Source organism: Salvia hispanica, chromosome 1, assembly GCF_029641045.1.
Source record: "Salvia hispanica isolate PSC_SH4W2 chromosome 1, Shi_PSC_v1, whole genome shotgun sequence".
Classification (NCBI taxonomy): domain Eukaryota; kingdom Viridiplantae; phylum Streptophyta; class Magnoliopsida; order Lamiales; family Lamiaceae; genus Salvia; species Salvia hispanica.
The window spans coordinates 28,514,278-28,538,389 of record NC_142692.1 but is presented as its reverse complement, the minus strand read 5'-3'; the positions used below and the strand labels follow the sequence as shown (position 1 = coordinate 28,538,389).

Below are 24,112 nucleotides of genomic sequence, written 5' to 3'. Positions count from 1 at the left end.
TTGCCCCAAAAGGGGAGGACAATACATGGCTGTTGAGGCTTCCACCTGACTCGATCAACACATGGAAGGATTTCAAACTGGAATTCCTGGACTATTTCTTCCCGTCCAACAAAACAAATGCCTTAAAGAAGGAGATTCAAGAATGTAAGCAGGACTACGATGAGTCCTTGAGCCAATACTGGTCTTGGTTTAAGGGGCTGCTCGACGTTTGTCCTAATCATAGGATGATGGAGGCTGAGACTTTTTACTTGTTCTATGAAGGAGCTAATCCTGAGTTTAAGGACTTAATGAATTCCTCGAGCGGGGGGAATTTTACTAAGAATAAGGCAAGTGAAGCACGTGAGATTTTGGGAAGGCTGATCGATGCAAAGAAGGCGTACGATAACCCACGTACTATCATGAGGAGAAGTTCGGCTAATGCAGTAAAGGAACAAGAAGGAGAAGGAGTCGGGGACAGGATAGATCGGTTGGAAAAGGCACTTCTAAGTGCAATTGAAAAGAAGAATTCCCCTACCTCGCAGGAGAAAGAGAAACCGCCAGGTCCAGAGGAAAATCAACTCCAACTCTATCATGGTCCACCGCCCGATGGAGAATTCCAAGCCCAGGTGAATGCAGTGGGGAATTGGAATCAGAATAATCAGAATACAAGCTGGAATCAGTGGAAGATTAAGGAGGTACCATGGAGAGACAACCCCTGTTTCAGGTGGGCCGATGGGAACCAACATCTCCAACTACAGTACCCAAGTCCAGCAGAAGCCCAACAGAATTGGCCTAACTGTAGTCAAGAAGGACCACAACATAATTCGAACTGGTCAGGAAAGAATCAGGAAGGCCCAAACAACTGGAGTTATCGCAATCAAGGGGACCAGCCCAATTGGAACAATAGGAACCAGAATAATCAAGGGAGTTCTTATGTGCCACCACACCAGAGGAACGCCATGGGAAACAATCAGAATTTCCAGCATACACACCAGGGAAATCAAAGATCAGGGGGTCAGTTCAGCAACAATCAAGGAGGTAAAGGGAACTATTGCCCAAATCAGGGGAGTGGACTGGGCCATAATCAAGGGTCGAGTTCCAATCAGTCGAACTATAAGCCTCAGAGGAATCTGGATGATATGGTACACGACCTAGTCAGCTCTCAACAACATATGCAGAACAATATGCAGGCAAACAATGATGTGGTACACAAAATTCAAGATGCACAACAAGAGCAGAAGTCTGCCATGGATATGTTGGCCAAGCAAATGTCACAATTGGCCACTTCGTTTAATGAGATGAGGGGACACGAGGGAACGATACCAGCTTCAATGAAACCACCTGACCGGGCAAACATTAGTCAGATTACTTTGAGGTCAGGACGGGGCTATGAGGGTCTAGTAATGAAAGATGATGAGAGTGTACCTCCTATGACAAGCAAGGAAGATGAGAAACTGACTACTGATCAAGGGGATACTGAGATAAGGAACACCAGGGTAAAAGATGGCCTTCAAAAAGGCGATTTGGAGAAGCCACTACCTCGTATGACTGATCCATTTTTCTTAGACCAGAGCCTGAAGTGGAGATTGAGGAAGTAAGGAAAGAAATTGAAGAATCTTCAGTCGGGGGTCCAGTAGGAACATTGAAGCGCATGAAGCCGTTTCCTCACTGAGGGGAGGCTAAGAAGAAGAAGGATGACACTGAAGACTTCATGGAGATCTTCAGCAAACTGGAAATCAACTTACTGTTCCTACAGGCTCTCAAGCTGCCTACTTTCAGCAAATTCATCAAGGAGTTCATAGCTGGAAAAACCAAATCCGACGGGAAGATAGTAATTGGAGAAAATGTGTCGGTTGTGATACAGAAGATGAGGATGCCATCAAAATGCACAGACCCAGGTATGTTCACTTTGCCCATTTCTTTGGGTGACATTAAAATTGAGCATGCAATGTGTGATCTAGGAGCCTCGATAAATGTGTTTCCACTTTCGATATATAAGAAGTTGAGAGGGGTAAGTTTGGTTGATACGAAAGTAGTAATTCAGTTAGCCGATAGAACATGCATTTTACCCGAAGGTGTGCTGGAGAATGTGATAGTAAAAGTGCATGATTTCCTGTACCCAGCTGATTTCCATGTAATTAAAATGAGTGATAACGAGTCTGCTGAGTCTAACGGAGTGCTTATAGGAAGACCATTCCTACGCACCGCTAAGACTATTATTGATGTGTTTGACGGGACTATATGCCTAGACTACCATGGGGAGAAATACACCTTTAGCATTGATGAAGCCATGAAGAAACCATTGGATGTGGAAAATTTGCATGTTGTTGATGTTATTAACCCCCTGGTCCAGGAATACCTTGAGACCGAATTAATGCAGGAACAATTCAACAATTCGGAGTTGAGTCAGTCTGTTGACAAGGAGGTGGCAGGGTGGTGTGAAACCCTATTAACTCGGAACCTGACAGACGAGCAGATCAATGAAGCGATCATGGCATTCTGCCACCAACCACTGTCATTCGAGTCGACGGGGTCTGTTCAAGTGAGGAGCCCAGACGAGGGAACTGACTTGGGTGAAATGGCAACCAGGAGCCTGGAGAAAAATCCCCTACCCCCAGGAAGCCATCACACCAAAGAAGGAGTTGAAGAAATTGCCCGAGAGCCTAAAGTATGCCTACCTTGGGGAAGATGAAACATTTCCAGTGATAATCAACAGCCACTTGACAGCAGAGCAGGAGAATGATCTACTGGAAGTAATCCGGAGAAACAAGAAGGCCATAGGATGGACTCTCTCAGACCTGGTGGGAATCAGCCCTGACCTTTGTCTGCATCACATCAGACTGGAAGAAGGGGCAAAGGCTCATAGAGACCCGCAGCGTAAGCTGAACCCAAACATGAGGGAGGAAGTTCTGAAGGAAGTCCTGAAGTTGCTATCCTTGGGTATTATTTACTCCATTTCAGACAGTGAATGAGTCAGCCCAGTTCACATGGTGCCAAAGAAGTCAGGAATGTGATAGAGAACGATAAGAATGAGTTGGTACCTACTCGATTGGTGACTGGATGGAGGATGTGCATTGATAACCCTCTTAGTTGTTTGTCAACATTTATAGATGTCATCATCGTAGAGCACCAAAAAAAATACCAAATATAGTGCACTTTCAACTTTCTTGTACTTGTAGCTATGTTAAGGGCACTTGTCAAAATCAAAAGATTTGACAACGATGATGAAACACATGTTCTATGATTTAGATCATTTCCTAAGACCACAAATGATCTACATAAGCTTCCAAATCACGTGTTTCTTGCCCTTCATTACATAACCATTAAGATATTCAATGCAGATGATTTCCTCAAGACTTCTACCAAAGAGAACTGTCTTGACAATCATAATACGTACATCCTAATTTATGTAGGCTATAATAGACAATATGATACAGATTGACTTAGGCAGAATGGCAGGCAAGAAGATGATTCTCTCTGGGCATAAAACCCATTAGCCATTATTCTAGCCTTTTAAGATCCATGTTTACACTTGTCGATCCACTAGCTCCCACTGGCTTAAGTAGCCCATGGGTAGTATCACAAGTCTTGCAAACATTCTTGTCTATTTAAGATTGTTATTCAGAATTGAAGATATGTAGTGTGGGTCACTGTGTGCACAGAAAGAAATAACAGGTTTCCTAGGTCCAGCAAATCCGCTAGATCACACGGTCTAGGAACTCACTGGTCGTTGGAAAATCCTGGTCGTCGGACACACAGAGCACTTCTTCAAAAACCCTCAACCACTTATACTAAAACCTAGCACAGGGAAGTAGGGATCGATCCCACAGAGATGGATGCGTAATAATCATGCTCAATGATTTGGGAATTGTTTTTGGGTTGGCTGCTGCCACGCATTTTTTTTGGGTTGAGGAAATTAAACTAAACTTGGGATTTTAAACTGCTACACTAACAGCTAGATCTAGGCGAAACAACAAAATCATGCACGTAAACTAGAACCGAACAATCACTAGATCTGAGAGACTATTCTAAATTACCTAGATCTGGGAAATAAACCGACGGTGGGGACCATAACTAAAAAAGCAGAGTACGGACGAAAAGCTGGAAAAACAACTAACTAAGGTACTAACTAACAGCGACATCATCTTCTTCAACCAATTTGCATAAAAACTCAGAAGAAACAGGTATGAGCATAATCAGAAACAGTGCAGACTGGATTTTAACGATTAAATGAAGAACAATTAAGAACTAAACAGATCTACGGATGCTAGACGAAGTAAAACAGAAAGTAAACAGAAAACTCAAAATCCATGCATAACTCGACTTTCCCTGTTCAAATCCAACCTCGGATGCTAAATCCACTCCGGATCCAAGCATCCGACACAAACTCCAGCCAAAAAAAAACATTCCATAACTTCAGATTCAACCAACAACCTTCGATCAACAACAACACGAAATAACACAAAAATTTCCCGGGTCCAGAAGATGAAGCTAAGGAGTGAGGCTAGATATTATTTCTGGGACGATCTGTATCTCTGGAAGATGTGCTCAGACCAAGTAATTCGACGATGCATTCCAGAGTGGGAACAGAGGGATGTGCTCAACCATTGTCACGCCCTGGCGTGTGGAGGTCATTTTGGACCCAGGAAAACTGCCAGGAAGGTCTTGGATAGTGGATTCTATTGGCCGACCATGAACAAGGATTCTTTCGAATTCTGTCAAGTTTGCGAAAGATGTCAACAAACAGGAAGAATTTCAAGGAGAGATGAGATGCCTCAAGTGCCAATAATAGTTTGTGAAATTTTCGACGTTTGGGGAATGGATTTTATGGGACCGTTCTCATCTTCTCATGGTAACACTTACATCTTGGTTGCAGTGGATTATGTATCCAAATGGATATTGGAAAAGGCTACACCCACCTGTGAATCGAAGAAAGTAGCTAAATTTCTAATGGCAAACATTTTCAACAGGTATGGGGTGCCCAGAGCTATTATCTCTTACCAGGGAACCCACTTCTGCAACCGCGCCATAAAGGCGTTGATGAGGAAATACGGTGTGCATTATAGGCTGTCTACACCATATCACCCCCAGTCGAATGGCCAAGCTGAAGTCTCGAATAGGAAATCAAAAGCATTCTGGAAAAAACGGTGAATATTAAGAGGAAATATTGGAGTCAACGCCTTGAAGATGTTCTCTGGGCATACAAGACCGCTTATAAAACACCAATCGGGATGTCACCTTATAGGTTGGTGTTCAGAAAAATGTATCATCTGCCCGTGGAAGTGGAACACAAGGCATACTGGGCCATAAAAGAGATGAATATGAGGGCGCCAGCCTGTGAAGAAGAACGGAAGCTGCAACTACAAGAACTGGAGGAGCTAAGGCTAGAAGCATTTGACTCAGCAATGTGCTATAAAGAATGAACAAAGCTCTGGCATGATAAGAACCTCCGGGTCAAGGAACTACGAGTAGGGCAGAAAGTACTTCTTTTTCAATCTCGGCTCAAGCTGATGCCTGGGAAGTTGAAATCCAAGTGGATAGGACCACACACGATCGTTGGCCTTCGAGCAAATGGAGCAGTGAAGATCCCAGGAAGCGCCCCAAATTCTGTTCCTTTCCTAGTGAAAGTATGTTGTTTTCTCAGTGCGTTCAGAAGGAAATAAACAGGTTCCCTCGGTCTAGCAAATCCGCTAGATCACGCGGTCTAGGAACTCGTTGGTCGCGGGAAATCCTGGTCGTCGGACACACGGAGCACTTCTTTCAAAAACCCTCAACCACTTTACTAAACTTAGTATAGGGAAGTAGGGGTTGATCACACAGAGAAGGATGCGTAATACTCATGTTCAAGGATTTGGACTTGTTTTTTGTGTTGGCTGCTGCCACGCATTTTTTCTTGGGTTGAGGAAAACAATTAAACTTGACTTGGGAATCTTAAAACTTCTACGCTAATAGCTAGACCTAGGCGAAATAACAAGAGAACGTTGCGAGAAAATTAACTGCTCAAACACCAGATCTAAGAAAACCACTCCAATTACCTAGACCTAGGAAATAAACTGACTGTGGGGACCATGACTGGAAAAGCAGAGTATGGACGAAAAGCTGGCAGAATAACTAACTCGAGTACTAACTAACAACGACATCATCTTCTACAACCAAATTGCGTAAAAAAAAACTCATAAGAAAATCAATCATGAACGAAATCAGAGCAGAGCAAACTAAATCTAAATCAAATTTATGCATAACAACGAAGAACTAAACAGATTTGCAGACGCTAGACGAAGTAAAGCATAAAACAAGAAGAAAACTCAAATCTATCTAACAATTTCCTTTTCTCGCTTCAGATCCAACCTCAGACGCTAAATCCACTCCGGATCCAAGCGTCCGACACAAACTCCAACCAACAAAAACACTTCATTACTTCAGATTCGAACAACAACCTCCAATCAGTCAATAAACCACAGATTTATCACCGAATTCCCATATCAAACACCACAACATCGAAATAAAACAGAGATCGACATAATACTTGTTAAAATAAACTCTCAACAGCGAGATCTACGTAAATCAACTCAAAGTATCACAACTAAACGCAAATCAACAAAAGCGAAAAGATAACGAGTGTTGTCATCAACAGCCAAGTCGACTCCCAAAAGTGAAGTTCGACCGCAAAAGTGCAAAACAAACGAAATTAAAAGAGATCGTATCTTCGTCCACACGCGGACGGTGTTGCAACTGCGAAACTTCTAAAGAAAGGAACCCTTCGTAACCCGACTACCCCAGATCTCCCATTCCCAAGTGTGTGTTATGTGTGTGAGCTAAAAGAGAGTGAAAAAGTGATATGATGTGCGTTGCATGCTCTTCTATATATAGGCGTTGGAGTGGGGCCCAGCGAGGTATAGATAGTTTGTTGCCCTCAGCTATTGACTCCCTCTGTCACGCCTTCTTTTCTTTTAAATCCTGCTCACTTCACCTCATTCCTTTGCTAGACCATCTCCTTCAGCATTTCCTCGATCTAGCGATTTTTCTCACACACCTGGCTTAGGAAACGTGTTAGACCCAGCAAATTATAACGTTTTTCACCACATAACCGTTGCATGAAATTAGCCTTATCACCTAGTCAATGGACACATGGTGAAGGTATATAGGGATAATGCAGATCTGCATGTGGTGGAAGAAACGCCACTGCATGCATCTGCCATTATTTCCTAATTGGTCAGGCGAATGGCTATTCTCAATGAACTCCTAGGTCAGGTAAAATGGGGAATAAAAGTTTATCTGTACACTGACCTAGGGAGTCTTGAGAATACTCGTTTGCAAGTGTAAATAGTTTAAGTGCTTTCTAATATGAGAAAAATCCAAACAAAGAGAAAAAATTAATTTTCCAAAAAGATTTTCGAAGCACTAAACTCTTCGGGGAAATTTTACTCATACCCCTAGACCCGAGAATTTGGCGTTTCACCTTTGTTTTTTGTTTATGGAATTGTGAGTTGCTAGGGGGACGAAGAAATTTCACAAGTGAGAATTTGGAGGGAAGACGGTTACTATTCAAAATTCAAAATCCGCTTTTCTAGGGGACGTACGGTTGCTTACATCACCACACAACCGTTTGTCTGCCCACCCTGAAAAGCCCATCACCTTTACTCTTCCCTTTCACATCAAACATTCAATCGACTCTTCTCTCTCTGTCTAATTTCCCCCAATTTCTCCCAAACCCTAACCCAAATTTTACCCTAGTTTTTTTTGCGAGTGTTGTGCATGAAGAAACCATGGAGAAGGCACAAGATCCTACTGCGAGGAAGGAGAACCCCGCCACCAAACCACCGTCCGGCGATTCGTCCAAACAGCCGTCGGTTCTGACGACCTTTCCAGTACTCGATATACGCTCGGAGTGGCGCCCGACTCCCGTTCCAGAACCCACTAGCGTCGGAAATCCTGAGGAGGAGGCGTTCTTGAAGGAGTTGGAGGAGAAATTTGGCAGTAAAGAGGAGGCCATGAGAATCTTTTCCCGCTTTTCGGCGTTCCGCCAACAGCCGCAGATGATTCCTGACGAATCAACGGCCCAACCGCCTATTCCACACTCAGAGGGAGCCCTAACCCTAGATCGAGCAGATGCAGAGACTGGGCCGAGCCCAGACATCGGAGAACAGGGAAAGGATGGTGGCAGACCTGAAGATGAGAGCGTCAGCGGTTTTGCGGACGAGATTGATAGGATGGCGGTGGACTACTCTGTGAATGAAGCCGCGAAGGAAGGTAACACATCTGTATTACAGTCTGTTGAGGGGGAAAACCCTATTGTGAAGTCTGTGGAGGGGGGAACCCCTATGTTGAAGTCTGTGGAGGGGGAACCCCGAGTCTGTATATTGAGGGGGGAACCCCGTTTGAATCTGAGGGGGCAACCCCGACCATGTGTACTGAGGGAGAAATCCCTTGGAAATCTAAGGGGGAAACCCCAATCGTGTCTGAGGGAGAAATCCCTGAAAAACCTGAGGAGGAGACTCTGAAACTATCTAAGGGGGAAGCCCCGACCATGTTTGCTGAGGGAGAAATCCCTAAAATGTCTGGAGGGGATGAGGTCCCCATTATTGCTGAAGAACAAGGGCCTACGGATGATGGGCCATTGGAAATTGTAGACTATCTAAGAGAGAAACCCCGACCATGTTTGCTGAGGGAGAAATTCCTAAAAAGTCTGGAGGGGATGAGGTCCCCATTATTGCTGAAGAACAAGGGCCTACGGATGATGGGCCATTGGAAATTGTAGATTTGGATGAGGTGCCAGAATACTCACCAGTGAAACCAAGGGCATCAAGAAGAATGGCGCGGAGGAGCGCGCTGGATGAGGTGGATGGCGGAGAACAGTCCAGGGGATCAAAATTCCTTGCCCCGAGGGCAGGGAGTGTACAGGAGGGAAAGACACCTGGGTCAGAAGGGGAGGTAGACGCTGCCGAGGAGCGTCGAGTGGCGATGGAACGCAAGAGGAAGGGCAAGAAGGTAGCCACTCCTCAGGCCAGGACGTCACAGAGGACCTCCTCCGTCAGGGAATCTCCTCGTACACTGCCCAATTATTCTGGATCTGGTACTGCTGAGAGCGAGTCAGAGGAAGAGTCTGAAGAAGAAGAGGTGCCAAACTTCGAGCGGAAAGAGATCTGGGTTATGAAGAAATTGCTGACGTCTATGGCTAAATTTAATGACTCCAGGCGGGCTCAGACACATAAGGACCGGAGTGCAGTGGGGAAGCTGGCCAAGTCTGGGAAGCGATATGACCCAGATTCTCTGAAGCAGATAGAGTTGGAGGAGGAGTTCCTCAACCACATCAGGGATATCGGTTTCGAGTGGCTACTAAAACACAACGAGCAGGAGGTGCCAGTAGATGCAGCACGAGAGTTCTTCTCCATCTTTCGCTTCAAGCAAAACACCGACCCAGACGCACACTCAATCTCCTTCCGCCTCTTTAACATCATTGAGCACACAATGAGTGTCAGAGAATGGTTCCTCAGAATGAGACTGTTTACAAACGCTGGAGACAAAGAGGGCATTTGGGATGACAGAGCGTACGACCCACCAAGGAACATGCCGGGATTCACACCGGAAACAGCATGGGAGTCTATCACACACGCTAGGAGTGGAACTTTTAAGACCAGCTTGTCGAAAGGAATCCATATCACTGATCACCTCCTCCGGTTTGCACAGGAATTCATTGGCTACAACCTGATGGGCACTGCCAGCTCCAGCCTCACCACCACTGAGCTCTATTTCACATGGTGTATGTCAAAACGCATCAAAGTCCACCTCGGCTATTGGTTGGCTCAAGCTTGTCACCAGATGACAGCCAATCCCTCCCGCCACATGTATACTTGCCATCTCCTGGGCGCCTACATAGAACGCAACTTTGTGATGAAAATTGGAAAGGCGGAGCCCAGCGTGACGATGTGCGAGCCCCCAGAGCTATTTAGCGTGGAATAATTTTTCAACAAGGGGCTCCTATACATGCAGGGACATGAGTTGTGCTTCTACAATGTGGGAGCGAATGTGGATAAGGCGAAGAAGGAGCCGGAAGAGGAGGTGGCGAATGCCGATGTGGAGGAGCTAAGGAAGGAGGTCGCTGCGATGAGAGAATAATTGGACAGGGCCAGAGGAGAATTGTGGGCCATTAAGGAAAGCATAAATGTCTTGGTTAACAGATCATCGACTCAGAACGAGAGGATGACTGACGCGATCAAGTTAATGAAGAAAATGACAGAATGGCTTGGAGAAACGCTTTCCCAGACCCAACAGAGGCAGCCTCTCAATTTTGGAAAGGGGTTGGCTGCCACGCAATTTTGGGTTGAGAAATTTACCACTAGACTGAAAATGAAATTAACTACCAGCTAGATCTAGAAAACGAAAAACTCGCATACATGCATCATACCCATAACTTCGCACAACTCAACAAGATAGTCACAATGATTCCTCGACCTAGCAGACAGATTACCTAATCTAGCTAAATAGAAAACAAACATGCGGTGGGGACTGATAAGGCTAATTTCATGCATCGGTATGTGCAAAGTAATGTTATAATTTGCTGGGTCTAACACGTTTCCTAAGCCAGGTGTGTGAAGAAAATGGCTAGATCGAGGAAGTTATGGAGGAGATGGTCTAGCAGGAGAATGGAACGAAATGAGCAGGAATTACGAGGAAATTGGCGTGATAAAGGGAGTCTACAGCTGAGGGCAACAAAGTCATTATCAATACCTCGCTGGACCCACTAAAACGCCTATAAATAGAGAGGAGCATGCAGCGCAATGATATAGTTTTTACTCTTCTTAGCTCATACATTTACACACACACTTGGGAAAAATTCTGGGGATAATCGTGATAGGGGGGGGTACTTTCTAAAGATCTCGAGTTTGGTAACACCGTCCTAGTGAGGGCGAAGATACAATTGTTTTAATTTCAGCTATTTTTGCTAGTTTCCACCGTCGAACTTCACTTTTGGGAGTCGACTTTGATGTTGATGATGTTTAACTGCTTATCGCTCATGGATCTGAGTTTAGCTGTTTAATTTCAAGTTATTTTACTTAGATCTCTCTGCTGTTAGCGTAATTCTTAAATTGCTATGTCGATCTCTGCTTATTTCGTTATTGAGGTGTTTGATGTGGAATTTGGTGACAGATCTGTGGTTGATTGAGTGTTCGGAGCTTAAATTTGTAAATCTAACGTAATGGAGAATTTCTTCTGTTTGGAGTCCGTGTCGGACGCTTGGATCCGGAGTGGATTTAGCGTCTGAAGTTGGTTTTGGCGTGTGAAAGAAACAGTAGTTAATAGACTTGTTTTATTTCCTTTGTTTTCTATTTCACTTCGTCTAGGTATGCAGATCTGTTAAGTTCTTCGTTATTTATCCATAGATTTGATTTCAAGTTAGTAGCCCTGTTTTTGATTTGCTTATGTGTTTTCTCAAGAAGTTTTATGCGAATTTGGTTGTAGAAGACGATGTCACTGTCAGTTAGTACGAGAGTTAGTTATTCTGCCACTTTCCAGTCGTACTCTGCTTTTTCTTAGATGTGGTCCCACCGTAGAATTATCTCCTAGGTCTAGCTGTTAGGTTAAGTTTCTTTCTAATATTCCCAAGTCAAGTTAATTTTAATTTTCCTCAACCCAAGAAAATGCGTGGCAGCAGCCAACACCAAAAATACTCCCAAATCCTTGATTACGAGTCTTACGCATCCTTCTCTGTGGGATCGATCCCTACTTCCCTATACTAGGTTTAGTAAAGTGGTTGAGGGTTTTTGAAGCGGGGAAGTACTTGTGTGTCCGACGACCGGGATTCCGCACAACCTACGAGTTCCTAGACCAAGTGATCTAGTGGACTTGCTGGATCTGGGGAACCTGCCTTATTTGAATATCGCAACACTGCACACACACTACACTTGTACTGTCACATCCCGAGTAGCTTCAAGTGGCGCCGTTGCCGGGGATGGATGGCGTTTGCTGTTATTAAGGATTTGGTGTAAATATTCTAATTTTTGTTATTTTCTTTCTCCCTGACAGTTTATGAAAGCGGGCTTCCAATCTGGAAGTTGGGCAAGTTCATCTGGATCAGGAAGTGGCCAGTACGAGTGGCGAATCAAGGAATCTACATCCACCATCACTACTAGATCAGGATTGAGAACGGAAGATCCATTCCCGTTCGAGTCAGAAAGTGAAAAGGAGTGGAATTCATCGACAGAGGAGAATCCAGGGACATCAACCGAACCAGAGCATTCCGAGACTGAGGAGGAGAAGGACCCAGATATGGCTTATCTACTAGACCCCGATCCGGAAATAGGGTCGCTCACCGCACATCTTGACGGTGAACCCGCTCATGCTATAGTCTCGAATCCACGATGGAGGTCGATCGACATCAAGACAAATGTGCTTGGAGTTCTACCTACTTTCTCTGGGCGTAGGAATGAATGCCCTTATGAATTTCTGAACGAGTTCAGTAAACTATGCAGCATTCAGAAGCGACCCAACGAGGCAACAGAAGAGGACTACCGTCTTCGAGCAATTCCGTTTGCTCTCAAAGGGGAGGCGAACACTTGGCTGCTGAGGCTTCCACCGGACTCGATCAACACGTGGAAGGATTTTAAACTGTAATTTTTGGATTACTTTTTTCCATCTAATAAGACGAATGCCTTGAAGAAGGAGATTCAGGAGTGCAAACAAGAATACGATGAGTTCCTAAGTTCTTATTGGTCCCGCTTCAAGGGGCTGCTGGATGCTTGTCCAAACCACAGGATGATAGAAGCGGAGACTTACTATTTGTTCTATGAAGGTGCAAACCCTGAATCAAAGGACTTGATGAACTCCTCGAGCGGGGGAAATTTTACTAAGAACAAAGCAAGTGAAGCCAGGGAAACGCTGGGGAGATTGATTGAGGCAAAGAAGGCCTATGATAACCCGCGAAGCATATTGAGGAGAGGATCAGCTAATGCAGTGATGGATCAAGAAGACAAGAAGGTGGAAGATAGGATCGATAAACTGGAAAAGGCCTTGCTAAGTGCGATCGAGAAATGCAATCCGCATGCTCCAGTGGAAAATGAGAAATCCCTTGGTCAAGAGGAAAGGCAACTGCAACCATACTACCGTCAACCCTACGAAGGAGAGTGCCACGCTCAAGCAAGTTCGATGGGAAGTTGGAATCCCGATGGAAGTTGGAATCAAGGGAGACAGAGGGACGCTCCATGGAGGACTCACCCAAACTTCAGATGGACTGACCATGATCAAAGCCAGCCACCTCCCTTGCAGCTCACAAATTTTGCACACCCTCCGGAGAGGCAGTCCAATTGGCCAGGGAATGGACAAGAAGGACAATTGCAGCTGGGATACAGGGATCAGGATCAAGCTAATTGGGGAAACAAAAATCAAAACAACCCAGGAAACTCCTATGTGCCACCTCACCAAAGGAATAACCAAGGCAATTTTCAGAATTCCCAACAGAACCATCAAGGGAATCAAGGGTCTGGTGGCCAGTACAACAATCAAGGGTCGAGTAACCAATACAACAATCATCAAGGAAATTTTCGACAGAACCAAGGTCAAGGACAAAATTTTGGTCAATTCAACTTCAGACCACAACGGAGTTTGGATGACATGGTCCATGATTTGGTAAATTCACAGCAGTTCATGCAAGGTAACCTACATTCCAACAATGACATGGTGCACAAGTTACAAGATGCTCAGTCAGAGCAAAAAGCCGCCATGGACATGATGGCAAAACAACTTTCCCAGATCGCAGTATCTTTGAACGAGATGCGAGGGAATGAAGGTAAACTTCCTGCTACCGTCAAACCGCCAGACCGGGCAAATATTAGTCAAATCACTTTGAGATCTGGGCGGGGTTACGAAGGGCCAACGCTGGGAGCTGATGAGGAAGCGCCTATGCAAGCCAAAGAAGAGAAACAGAGTCAGAAACAGCAAGAAGGAGGCGCTGAACCAATGGAGATCATTGTTCAGAGAGACCTCCAGAAGGAAGATTTAGGGGGATCTCTACCTCGACCAAGGGACCCGTTCTTCCTAGACCCCGAACTTGAGGAAGTAAGCAGGGAAGGAAACAAAGCAGTTGATGAAACCCAGGCTGGTACTACCACAAATGCAGTAAAGCGAGCAAAACCATTTCCATATCGAGGGGAGGCGAAGAAGAAAAAGGATGATACAGAGGATCTCATGGAGATTTTCAGCAAGTTGGAAATCAACTTGCCATTCTTGCAAGCCTTGAAAATGCCCACCTTCAGTAAGTTCATCAAGGAGTTTATTGCAGGGAAAACCAAACTAGATGGGAAGATTGTGATTGGAGAAACTGTGTCTGCTGTGATACAAAAAAGAAGGATGCCCTCAAAATGCACGGACCCAGGTATGTTTACATTACCCATTTCTTTAGGGGATATCAAGGTTGAGCATGCCATGTGTGATCTAGGGGCGTCAATAAATATTTTGCCACTTTCAATCTATAAAAGGTTAACTGGGGTAAGAATGGTTGATACCAAAGTAGTAATCCAGCTAGCAGATAGAACTTGCATTTGCCCTGAAGGAATGTTGGAAAATATTATAGTCAAGGTGCATGAGTTTCTATATCCTGCTGATTTTTACGTGATCAAGATGAATGATAATGAGTCTGCTGAGTCTAGTGGGGTACTTTTGGGGAGGCCATTTTTGCGTACGGCTAAGACCATTATCGATGTGTTTGATGGAACAATTTGCTTGGACTATAATGGGGAAAAATATACCTTTAGCATAGATGAGGGGATGAAAAGACCTTTAGATGTTGAGAATCTCTATGCTGTTGATGTTATTAACCCTTTAGTCCAAGAATACCTTGAGACAGAATTGATACAGGAACAGATTGATAACTCAGAGTTGAGCCATTCGATTGACAAAGAAGTTGTGGGATGGTGTGCAGCAGTGAACACAGAGGAATTGACAGATGAAGAGCTCATAGAGGCCATTATGGAATTCTGCAGGAACCCGGAATCAGCTAGGTCCAAGGGATCGGCTTATGTGGCCAGTTTGGAAAAATCTCCTGGGTAAGGGAAAGAGACTTCACCAGAAAATTCAGAAAAAAATCCCTTGCCCCAGGAGACGAATGGAACGAAAAAAGAGCTAAAAACACTCCCACCAGGCCTTAAGTACGCTTACTTGGAGAAGGACGAGACATTTCCAGTAATAGTCAACAGCAACTTGACCAAGGAACAGGAGAAGGAGTTGTTAGAGGTCATCAAAAGGAACAAGAAGGCAATAGGATGGACTCTCTCAGATTTGGTGGGAATAAGTCCAGATCTTTGCATGCACCACATCCGTCTGGAAGAAAGTGCAAAGGCTCATCGAGATGCACAACGGAAGCTGAACCCAAACATGCGAGAGGAAGTCTTGAAGGAGGTATTGAAGTTGCTTGCTCTAGGAATCATTTACTCCATTCCTGACAGTGAGTGGGTCAGTCCTGTCCATATGGTGCCAAAGAAGTCTGGGATACAAGTCATCAAAAATGAGAAGAATGAATTGGTACCCACCAGATTAGTGACAGGGTGGAGGATGTGCATCGACTACAGGAAGTTGAATGAAGCCACAAAGAAGGATCATTTTCCTTTGCCTTTCATTGATCAGATGCTGGAAAGATTGGCAGGCAAACAGTATTTTTGTTTCCTTGACGGATACAGCGGATATTTCCAAATCTACGTTAATCCGGAGGATCAAGAGAAGACCACTTTCACGTGCCCTTTTGGTACATATGCATACCGAAGAATGCCGTTTGGATTGTGTAATGCACCGGGGACTTTTCAACGATGTATGATGAGCATTTTTTCGGATCTGTTGGAAGTATGCATTGAGATATTCATGGACGATTTCACCGTCTATGGAAACTCATTTGATGCTTGTTTAGCCAGCCTGGATCTAGTGTTGCAGAGATGTCAGGAAAAGCATTTAGTGTTGAACTTCGAGAAGTGCCACTTCATGGTGACTGAAGGCATTGTCCTAGGTCACGTGGTTTCTGAGAGGGGTATCCAGGTAGACAAGGCAAAGGTGGATGTGATATCAAAATTACCATACCCTACGAATCAAAAAGAGGTGAGAGGTTTCCTAGGCCATGCAGGGTTCTATAGGAGGTTCATAAAGGATTTTGCAAAAATCGCGCAACCACTCACTCGGTTGTTACAAAATGATGTTGAATTCGTCTTTGACGAAGGATGTGAGAGGGCGTTCCAGCTGCTTAAGGACAGGTTAGTATCAGCACCAATAATCAGGGCACCAGACTGGAACCATCCTTTCGAGATAATGTGTGATGCGAGCGATTTCGCTGTGGGAGCTGTCTTAGGACAAAAAATTGATGGAAAAAGCTATGTGATCTTCTATGCTTCCAAAACACTAAATCAAGCTCAGAAGAATTATGACACCACGGAGAAGGAAATGTTAGCCATCGTGTATGCCTTTGAAAAATTCCGACCCTACCTTCTTGGGTCAAGGGTTATAGTCTTCACGGATCACGCAACAATAAAGTACTTAATGGCTAAGAAGGAGTCGAAGCCAAGGTTAATCCGTTGGGTGTTACTTTTACAAGAATTTGATTGGGAAGTACGAGATAGAAGAGGAACGGAGAATAGGGTAGCAGATCATTTGAGCAGAATCTTCCAAGGAAAAACAGAAGAGGCTATACTTGATGCCTTTCCCGAGAACATTTGTACCTTTTGGAGAAATTTCCTAGACCACCTGACTGGGAAGCAGTTTTGGCTCTGACCGGTCTAGGGGAATCAGATAAAGGGAAGCGCACGCTGAATGCAGAACCATGGTTTGCTGATCTAGCCAACTACTTGGTCACAGGAGAGATGCCGGTTTCAGAAGAAGTTTCCCGGGCCCAGAGGATGAAGATTAGAAGCGAATCCAAATTTTTATTTTTGGGATGATCCTTACCTGTGGAAAATGTGCTCACATCAAGTGATTAGGCGCTGCATTCCCGAATGGGAACAAAGAGATGTGTTAAATCATTGCCACGCGTTAGCATGTGGAGGCCACTTTGGGCCAAGGAAAACAGCGAGGAAGGTTCTAGACAGCGGATTTTATTGGCCAACATTGAATAAGGATGCTTTCGAATTCTGCCAGTGTTGTGAGAGATGCCAACAGACATGGGGAATTTCAAGGAGAGATGAGATGCCTCTGATCCCAGTGATCGTGTGTGAAATTTTTGATGTGTGGGGAATGGACTTTATGGGACCGTTTCCGTCATCCTGTGGGAATACCTACATATTGGTTGCAGTGGATTATGTATCTAAGTGGATAGAAGCTAAGGCCACCACAACTTGCGAATCAAAGGAGGTGGCGAAATTTCTCAAGGATAACATTTTCAACAGATACGGAGTTCCTAGAGCCATCATCTCAGACCAAGGAACACATTTCTGTAATCGCACCATCGAGGCTTTGATGAAGAAATATGATGTACACCATCGAGTGTCAACTCCTTACCATCCTCAGTCTAATGGCCAGGCAGAGATTTCTAATCGCGAGATCAAGGCGATATTGGAGAAAACAGTTAATCCGTCAAGGAAAGACTGGAGCAAAAGACTCGGGGACGCATTGTGGGCCTACAGAACTGCCTTTAAAACACCTATTGGAATGTCACCCTACAGACTTGTGTTTGGTAAGATGTGTCACTTGCCTGTAGGAATTGAACACAAGGCATACTGGGCAATGAAGGAAATGAACATGAAGCCGATAGCATGCGAAGAAGAGAGGAAGTTGCAATTGCAAGAGTTGGAGGAACTTCGGCTGGAGTCGTTTGAATCTGCCATGTGGTACAAAGAAAGAACGAAGTTATGGCACGATAAAAACCTCCGGGTCAAGGAACTTCATGTGGGACAGAAAGTGCTCCTTTTTCAGTCTCGGCTTAAGCTCATGCCAGGGAAACTGAAGTCTGAATGGATTGGCCCATACACCATCGTTGGCATCCGAGCAAATGGAGCAGTAGAGATCCAGGGAAGTGCTCCAAACTCTGTTCCTTTCCTTGTAAACGGTCATAGAGTGAAAGTCTATAGGGATAATTCTGAGTTGTGTGTTGTGGACGAGATTCCACTACACACACTCCCTATTATTGCCTAAAAGGACGAGGGTAATTTCCGATGAATTCCTGGGTCAAGGGGTAAGCTGATAATTTTGAAAATTCACAACTAAACCAGGGAATCTCGGAAATACAACATGTAAATAGTTTAATTTTTCTCTAACAAAAAAAATGTACTTATGTGTATATAATTTCGAAGCACCAGACTCCTAGGGGAACCCGTATTTTATGCCCTAATCTCGACCCAGGGGTCTGGAATCTTCAAATTTTATTTTGTAGGGCATGGTCGAGTGGATTCGCCAGGAGAGAGCCTGAAGGAAGGAGTCAAGGAGGGAAAATTTATTTTGAATTTCAAATTCTGGCCGATAATTATGGGAGACGTACGGTTGCTTACATCACGCCTGCAACCGCACCATCTTTTCACCAGAAAAGGCAACCGTCGTCCTTCTCTCTCCATCATTCCTCATTAGACAAAAAAATTGTGTTTGCTCTTCCTTCTCTCTTCATTCACTCTCTCTCTAAAAGACAGACGAAACCCTAACAACAAAATCGCCCAGTTCTTTTCGTTTTCTTTCAGATCTATACCGATGGATTCGACCAAGGGAACTGAGTATGACCCCACTTTGTTGGCCGAATTAACACAGAAGGTGGGAAGCATAGAGAAAGCGAAGGAGGTGTACGCCCTATTCACCGCCAGTCTGATGCCGTCTGCGCCGACTGTACCATCACTGCCAATTCCGGCAGATTCGGCCGCAACACCGGCAAATCTCTCTGAAACAAGATCGCAAGTAGCGGAGACAGAGGAGGCTTTACACAGGAAATCTGAGGACGGTGAACAGACGCATGACGAGACCTTGAAGGAGACAGAAAGTAATGTACCGGAGAACCCTAATCTTGAGGGTAGGGAAATGTATGAGGGGGAAACCCCTACTGTTGATGAAATTCTTGAGGGGGAAACCCCTATTGCTGTTGAGATATGTGAGGGGGAAACCCCTGTTGTGTTTGAAGTTCGTGAGGGGGAAACCCCAGTTTCTGTTGAAATTACTGAGGGGGAGACTCCTGTGTTTGAGAAGGCTGTTGAGGGGGAAACCCCTATTCCAGGAGATGTCAGGGGGGAGAACCCCATCTATATCGAGGGGGCAACCCCGATGGTGGTTGAAGAGGGGGAAACCCCAGAAAAGCTGTTGGCGGAGTCAGATCTACATTCGATGGCGGAACCGGAGCCCGAGGAAGGGCTAAAATTGATCGTGGACCTGGTTGATGACCAGGAAACAAGTGAGCCCAAGATTGATGAAAGGGCCGAAAGGAGGCGCACCAGGAGAAGCCTCCTTGACGAAGTTGATGACTTCATACCTGAAGCGACAGAGACAGAGGCGCACTTGGCCAAGGAGAAAGCAAGAAAAGGAAAGGCGCCGGCGACTGCATCTACCCGGTCAAGGAAAGCTCCCTCCGTCCAGGAGGTCGAGGAGACCCTTTCCCCTGAGACCGAGGAAACCCTTGTCGACGAGCATGAGGAGCTCATCCCTGAGCCAAGCTATAACTCTGAGGAGGTTGAGGAAGAGCCAATTCCCGGACGCCCCGTGATTTGGCTGACTAAGAGCTTGCTGGAGGAGATGAGACAGTTTGACGACCAGAAAAGAATCGCGGTGTACAAGGAACGATGCAGCGCAGGAAAGATGGCCAAGTCGGGAAAACAGTATAGCAAGAGGGAGCTCAAGATGATTGCATGTGACAAAGAATTCCGCGCCTATATCCAAGCAATAGGGTTTGAGTGGCTGTTGCAGCACAGCCAAGAGAGGGTACCAGTGGATCTGGCAAGGGAGTTTTTCTCCACTTTTCGTTTGAAGAATACCTCAGACCTGGACGCGGATTCCATCACATTCAGACTCTTCAATCAGGAGCACGAGTTGAGCATTAGGGAGTGGTCCCTACGGATGGGGTTGTTTACTAAGGAAGAAGATGAAGAGGGGGCTTGGAACGACAGGATGGTGGGGATGCCAAAGAACACACTTGGGTTCAAAGTCCAGACAGCATGGGAACTGGTCACGCACTCTAAATCAGGGGCGTTTAAATCCAGCTACTCCAAAGCCTCCCACATCGAAGATCGGATCCTCCGTTTTGCTCAAACATTTATCAGTTACAATTTGATGGGCAGTGCGAATTCAGCCCTCACTACTACCGATCTCTACTTCACTTGGTGCATGGCAGAGGGTGTTAAGGTGCACCTCGGATATTGGATGGCACAGGCGTGCCACCAGATGACGAGCAACCCAGGACGTCATATGTACACCTGCCACCTCATCGGCGCTTACCTCTAGAGGAATATAGAAATGAGAATTGCCAAGGCTGCTCCACTTGTAGTCATGTGCGACCCCCCAGAGGTGTTCAGTGTTGATTATTTCTTCAACAAGGGGTTGCTGCAGACTCAAGGCACCAAAACTCTCTTCTATTCTTTAGGAGACAAGGTGAAGGCGGAGCCGAAGGAAGCAGAAGAGGCCATGCCAAGTGAAGAGATCGAGGAGCTGCGGAAGGAAGTCCAGGACATGAAAAAGGAGATGCAGATAATGCGGAAGGATATGATGAAGGAACTCGGTGGGATAAGGAACGAATTGATGGGAAATCGGGAGGCAGTGCAGACCCTGAGGGGAAATATTGCTGATTTGGCAGTGAAATGTGCCAAACAGAATGATAGGATGACGGAAGCGGTGGAGCTTTCAATGAAAATGTTGAAGTGGATGCAGCAGACGCTCCCCTTGACCCAGTTGAGGACAACTCCTGGGTCCAGCAGTGAAGTCAGGCAGCCCACCCATAGCAGTCCCTCCGTCAAGCGACCACAGCAGTCGCTTCAGATGATCTCCCCGACCATTCCCGTGCAAGTTCCAGCCCCACCAAAATCAAAATTGATCGTGAGAAAGTCAGTACCGGAAACCCCAGAGCAGAAGGAAGAAGAGCTGGAGCAGCCAGCTAGGAAGAAGGTGAAAGTAACCCGCCCCGGAGTCCCACCCCAGTCTGGCTCCTGAGGGAGCCAGCCCCAGAAATGATCAAACATCTCTTAACCAAGTAACTTTTATTTTTTGTTCTTTTTTTTTTTTTATTGTCTACCTGTTATATATGTGTTTATCACTTGTTATATCTTCTCCCACTTAGCCCACTGCGTGGTCTAAGTGTGAGAAGTTCGTGTTTTCTGTTGTTTTATTTGTTTTTCTATGTTTTTCTGTGTCTTTCTCCCACTTAGCCCATTGCTTGGTCTAAGTGTGAGAAGTTTTATGATTTTAGTTTTGCATTGATCTCTCTGTTCCCCCCTTCACGACGATGGCTTAGGGACAAGCTTGAGTGAAGTGGGAGGGGGAGAGGAGTCAATGCATTACCCGTATTACATGTTAAGAGTCTGTTAGTTTTAAGTATTGTCACATGAGCCAGTGGATTTAATACGGCATGATTCCCTTAGTGAAAGTAATTGAAGATAGGAGGCATTTCAACTTAGAAGTTTTTTCCTTAAATGAACCTAGTTAATTTGAATGAAGCGAGAATGACGAAGAATGCCTCTACTTACCTAGTTGCTTAGATCTCTCTGCTGTTAGCGTAATTCTTAAATTGCTATGTCGATCTCTGCTTATTTCGTTATTGAGGTGTTTGATGTAGAATTTGGTGACAGATCTGTGGTTGATTGAGTGTTCGGAGCTTAAATTTGTAAATCTAACGTGATGGAGAATTTCTTCTGTTTGGAGTCCGTGTCGGACGCTTAGATCCGGAGTGGATTTAGCGTCTGAAGTTGGTTTTGGCGTGTGAAAGAAACAGTAGTTGATAGACTTGTTTTATTTCCTTTGTTTTCTATTTCACTTCGTCTAGGTATGCAGATCTGTTAAGTTCTTCGTTATTTATCCATAGATTTGATTTCAAGTTAGTAGCCCTGTTTTTGATTTGCTTATGTGTTTTCTCAAGAAGTTTTATGCGAATTTGGTTGTAGAAGACGATGTCACTGTCAGTTAGTACGAGAGTTAGTTATTCTGCCACTTTCCAGTCGTACTCTGCTTTTTCTTAGATGTGGTCCCACCGTAGAATTATCTCCTAGGTCTAGCTGTTAGGTTAAGTTTCTTTCTAATATTCCCAAGTCAAGTTAATTTTAATTTTCCTCAACCCAAGAAAATGCGTGGCAGCAGCCAACACCAAAAATACTCCCAAATCCTTGATTACGAGTCTTACGCATCCTTCTCTGTGGGATCGATCCCTACTTCCCTATACTAGGTTTAGTAAAGTGGTTGAGGGTTTTTGAAGCGGGGAAGTACTTGTGTGTCCGACGACCGGGATTCCGCACAACCTACGAGTTCCTAGACCAAGTGATCTAGTGGACTTGCTGGATCTGGGGAACCTGCCTTATTTGAATATCGCAACACTGCACACACACTACACTTGTACTGTCACATCCCGAGTAGCTTCAGGGACCATTTCCAAAAACAGCCAAGGTACGAATGAAAAGCTGCAAATAACTAACTATGAATTTAACTAACATTCATCTTCATACCTTCAACCGATTCAAGCATAAACATGAATAAAACATAGCAACAACCCAGATTTAAACAGAATACGACGACTCGAACGTCGGAAAACGCGATTCACCAGAAAATGCTCAGATCTACGATAGCTAGACGAAGTAAACTAAAAACGGTAAACAGAAATAAACAACCATGCATAATTCAACAGATCTAAACATCAGATGCTTCATCCGCTCCGGATCCAAGCAATCCACAACAAACCACCGCAAATTCCATCTCTGATCACTCCGATCTAACCAAATTTCTCCGATCAACTACAATTCAACACCAATTCAGCTCCAGACTATCGATCAAATGCGAAAAGCATCCATAGCAAGTAAATTAACTTCAAACTTAAAATCAACCATCAGAACTTCAAAATCAAACACCATCATGACACAAAATAGAAATTTCATAGATAGATAAGTGAGTTCAGCAAAATAAACCAGCGCCGAGCTTCGAATAGCGAAGACTCAGGAGAATTCCGAACAGAAAAGTAAAACGAAAGCAGTAAATTGTTTCTTCGCCTCACGTGGATACGGTGGTACACAACAACACTAAAAAATGAACCCCAAAACCCATGAATTTCTGATTTCCCCAAATGTGTGTAGAAATGTGTGAAAGTGAGCTAAGAGCAAAATGCGAGAGATGATCATTTCATGTGTGTTGCGTGGTCTCTATTTATAGATGTGGATGTGATCTTCTAGAATCTTCGCTTGAATTCTCTTCTTTGCCGTCCATCTAGCGATTCCTCCGTCTTGTAATTTTTTTCTCCTTTTCCGCTCACTTTCTCGCCAAACTCCTTCACCATGCGATTATTTTCCTTCCTTCCTGGATCTGGCGATTTCTTCTACACATCTGGCTTAAAACATGTGTTAGACCCAGAAAATTGTTTGAATTAAACCCCATAACCAATGCATGAAATTAGCCTTATCACCGGGTCGAACAACGACGTAAACGTCCTAACTCGTCCAACCTCTTCGCTGATCAATGCAGGGGTCGCGACCCCGCCATTGAGTTCACTGCCAACGGACGCCAATATCATATGGAGTACTACTTGGCCGATGGCATATACCCAAGGTGGCCTGTTTTTGTGAAGACGATCAGCTGCCAAATGAGTGAGAGGAGAGTGTCGTTTGCGGCAAAGCAGGAGGCTGTGCGGAAGGATGTGGATCAGGCTTTTGGTGTGCTCCAATCGCGGGGTGCAATAGTGAAAGGTCCGGCGCGTTTTTGGTTCAAGGAAGTCATCGCTGATGTCATGTACGTGTGCATCATCTTGCATAACACGATAGTCGAACAAGGAAGTTGGACATGTCACCGATTGGGCCGATGTTGAAGGTGGATCTAGCTCCAGCACGGTGACCCCGCCTTACGTTCGAGGATTACGATGGGCTTCAGTGAGGTTCTAGCTAGACAGACCTCAATGCGCAGCCAACAAGACCATGCTCAGCTCATGAACGACATGATTGAAACCATTGAGAATTTGTAGTTGTTTTTTATTTCATACTGTAGTTTGAATTTTCAATGAAATGAAGTTGTTTAT

At 44.9% G+C, this 24,112-nt stretch overlaps 1 protein-coding gene across 1 annotated transcript; it reads left to right on the top strand.

Moving 5' to 3' along the window:
• Positions 1–1,226: 1,226 nt before the first annotated feature.
• LOC148933549 (uncharacterized) lies at positions 1,227–23,978 on the top strand. Its single transcript, XM_089060562.1, has 6 exons — positions 1,227–1,475; positions 1,736–1,877; positions 2,166–2,521; positions 2,598–2,885; positions 15,451–16,635; positions 23,862–23,978. The coding sequence occupies exons 1-6, from the start codon at positions 1,227–1,229 to the stop codon at positions 23,976–23,978; spliced, it is 2,337 nt and encodes a 778-aa protein (XP_088916688.1).
• Positions 23,979–24,112: the final 134 nt, after the last annotated feature.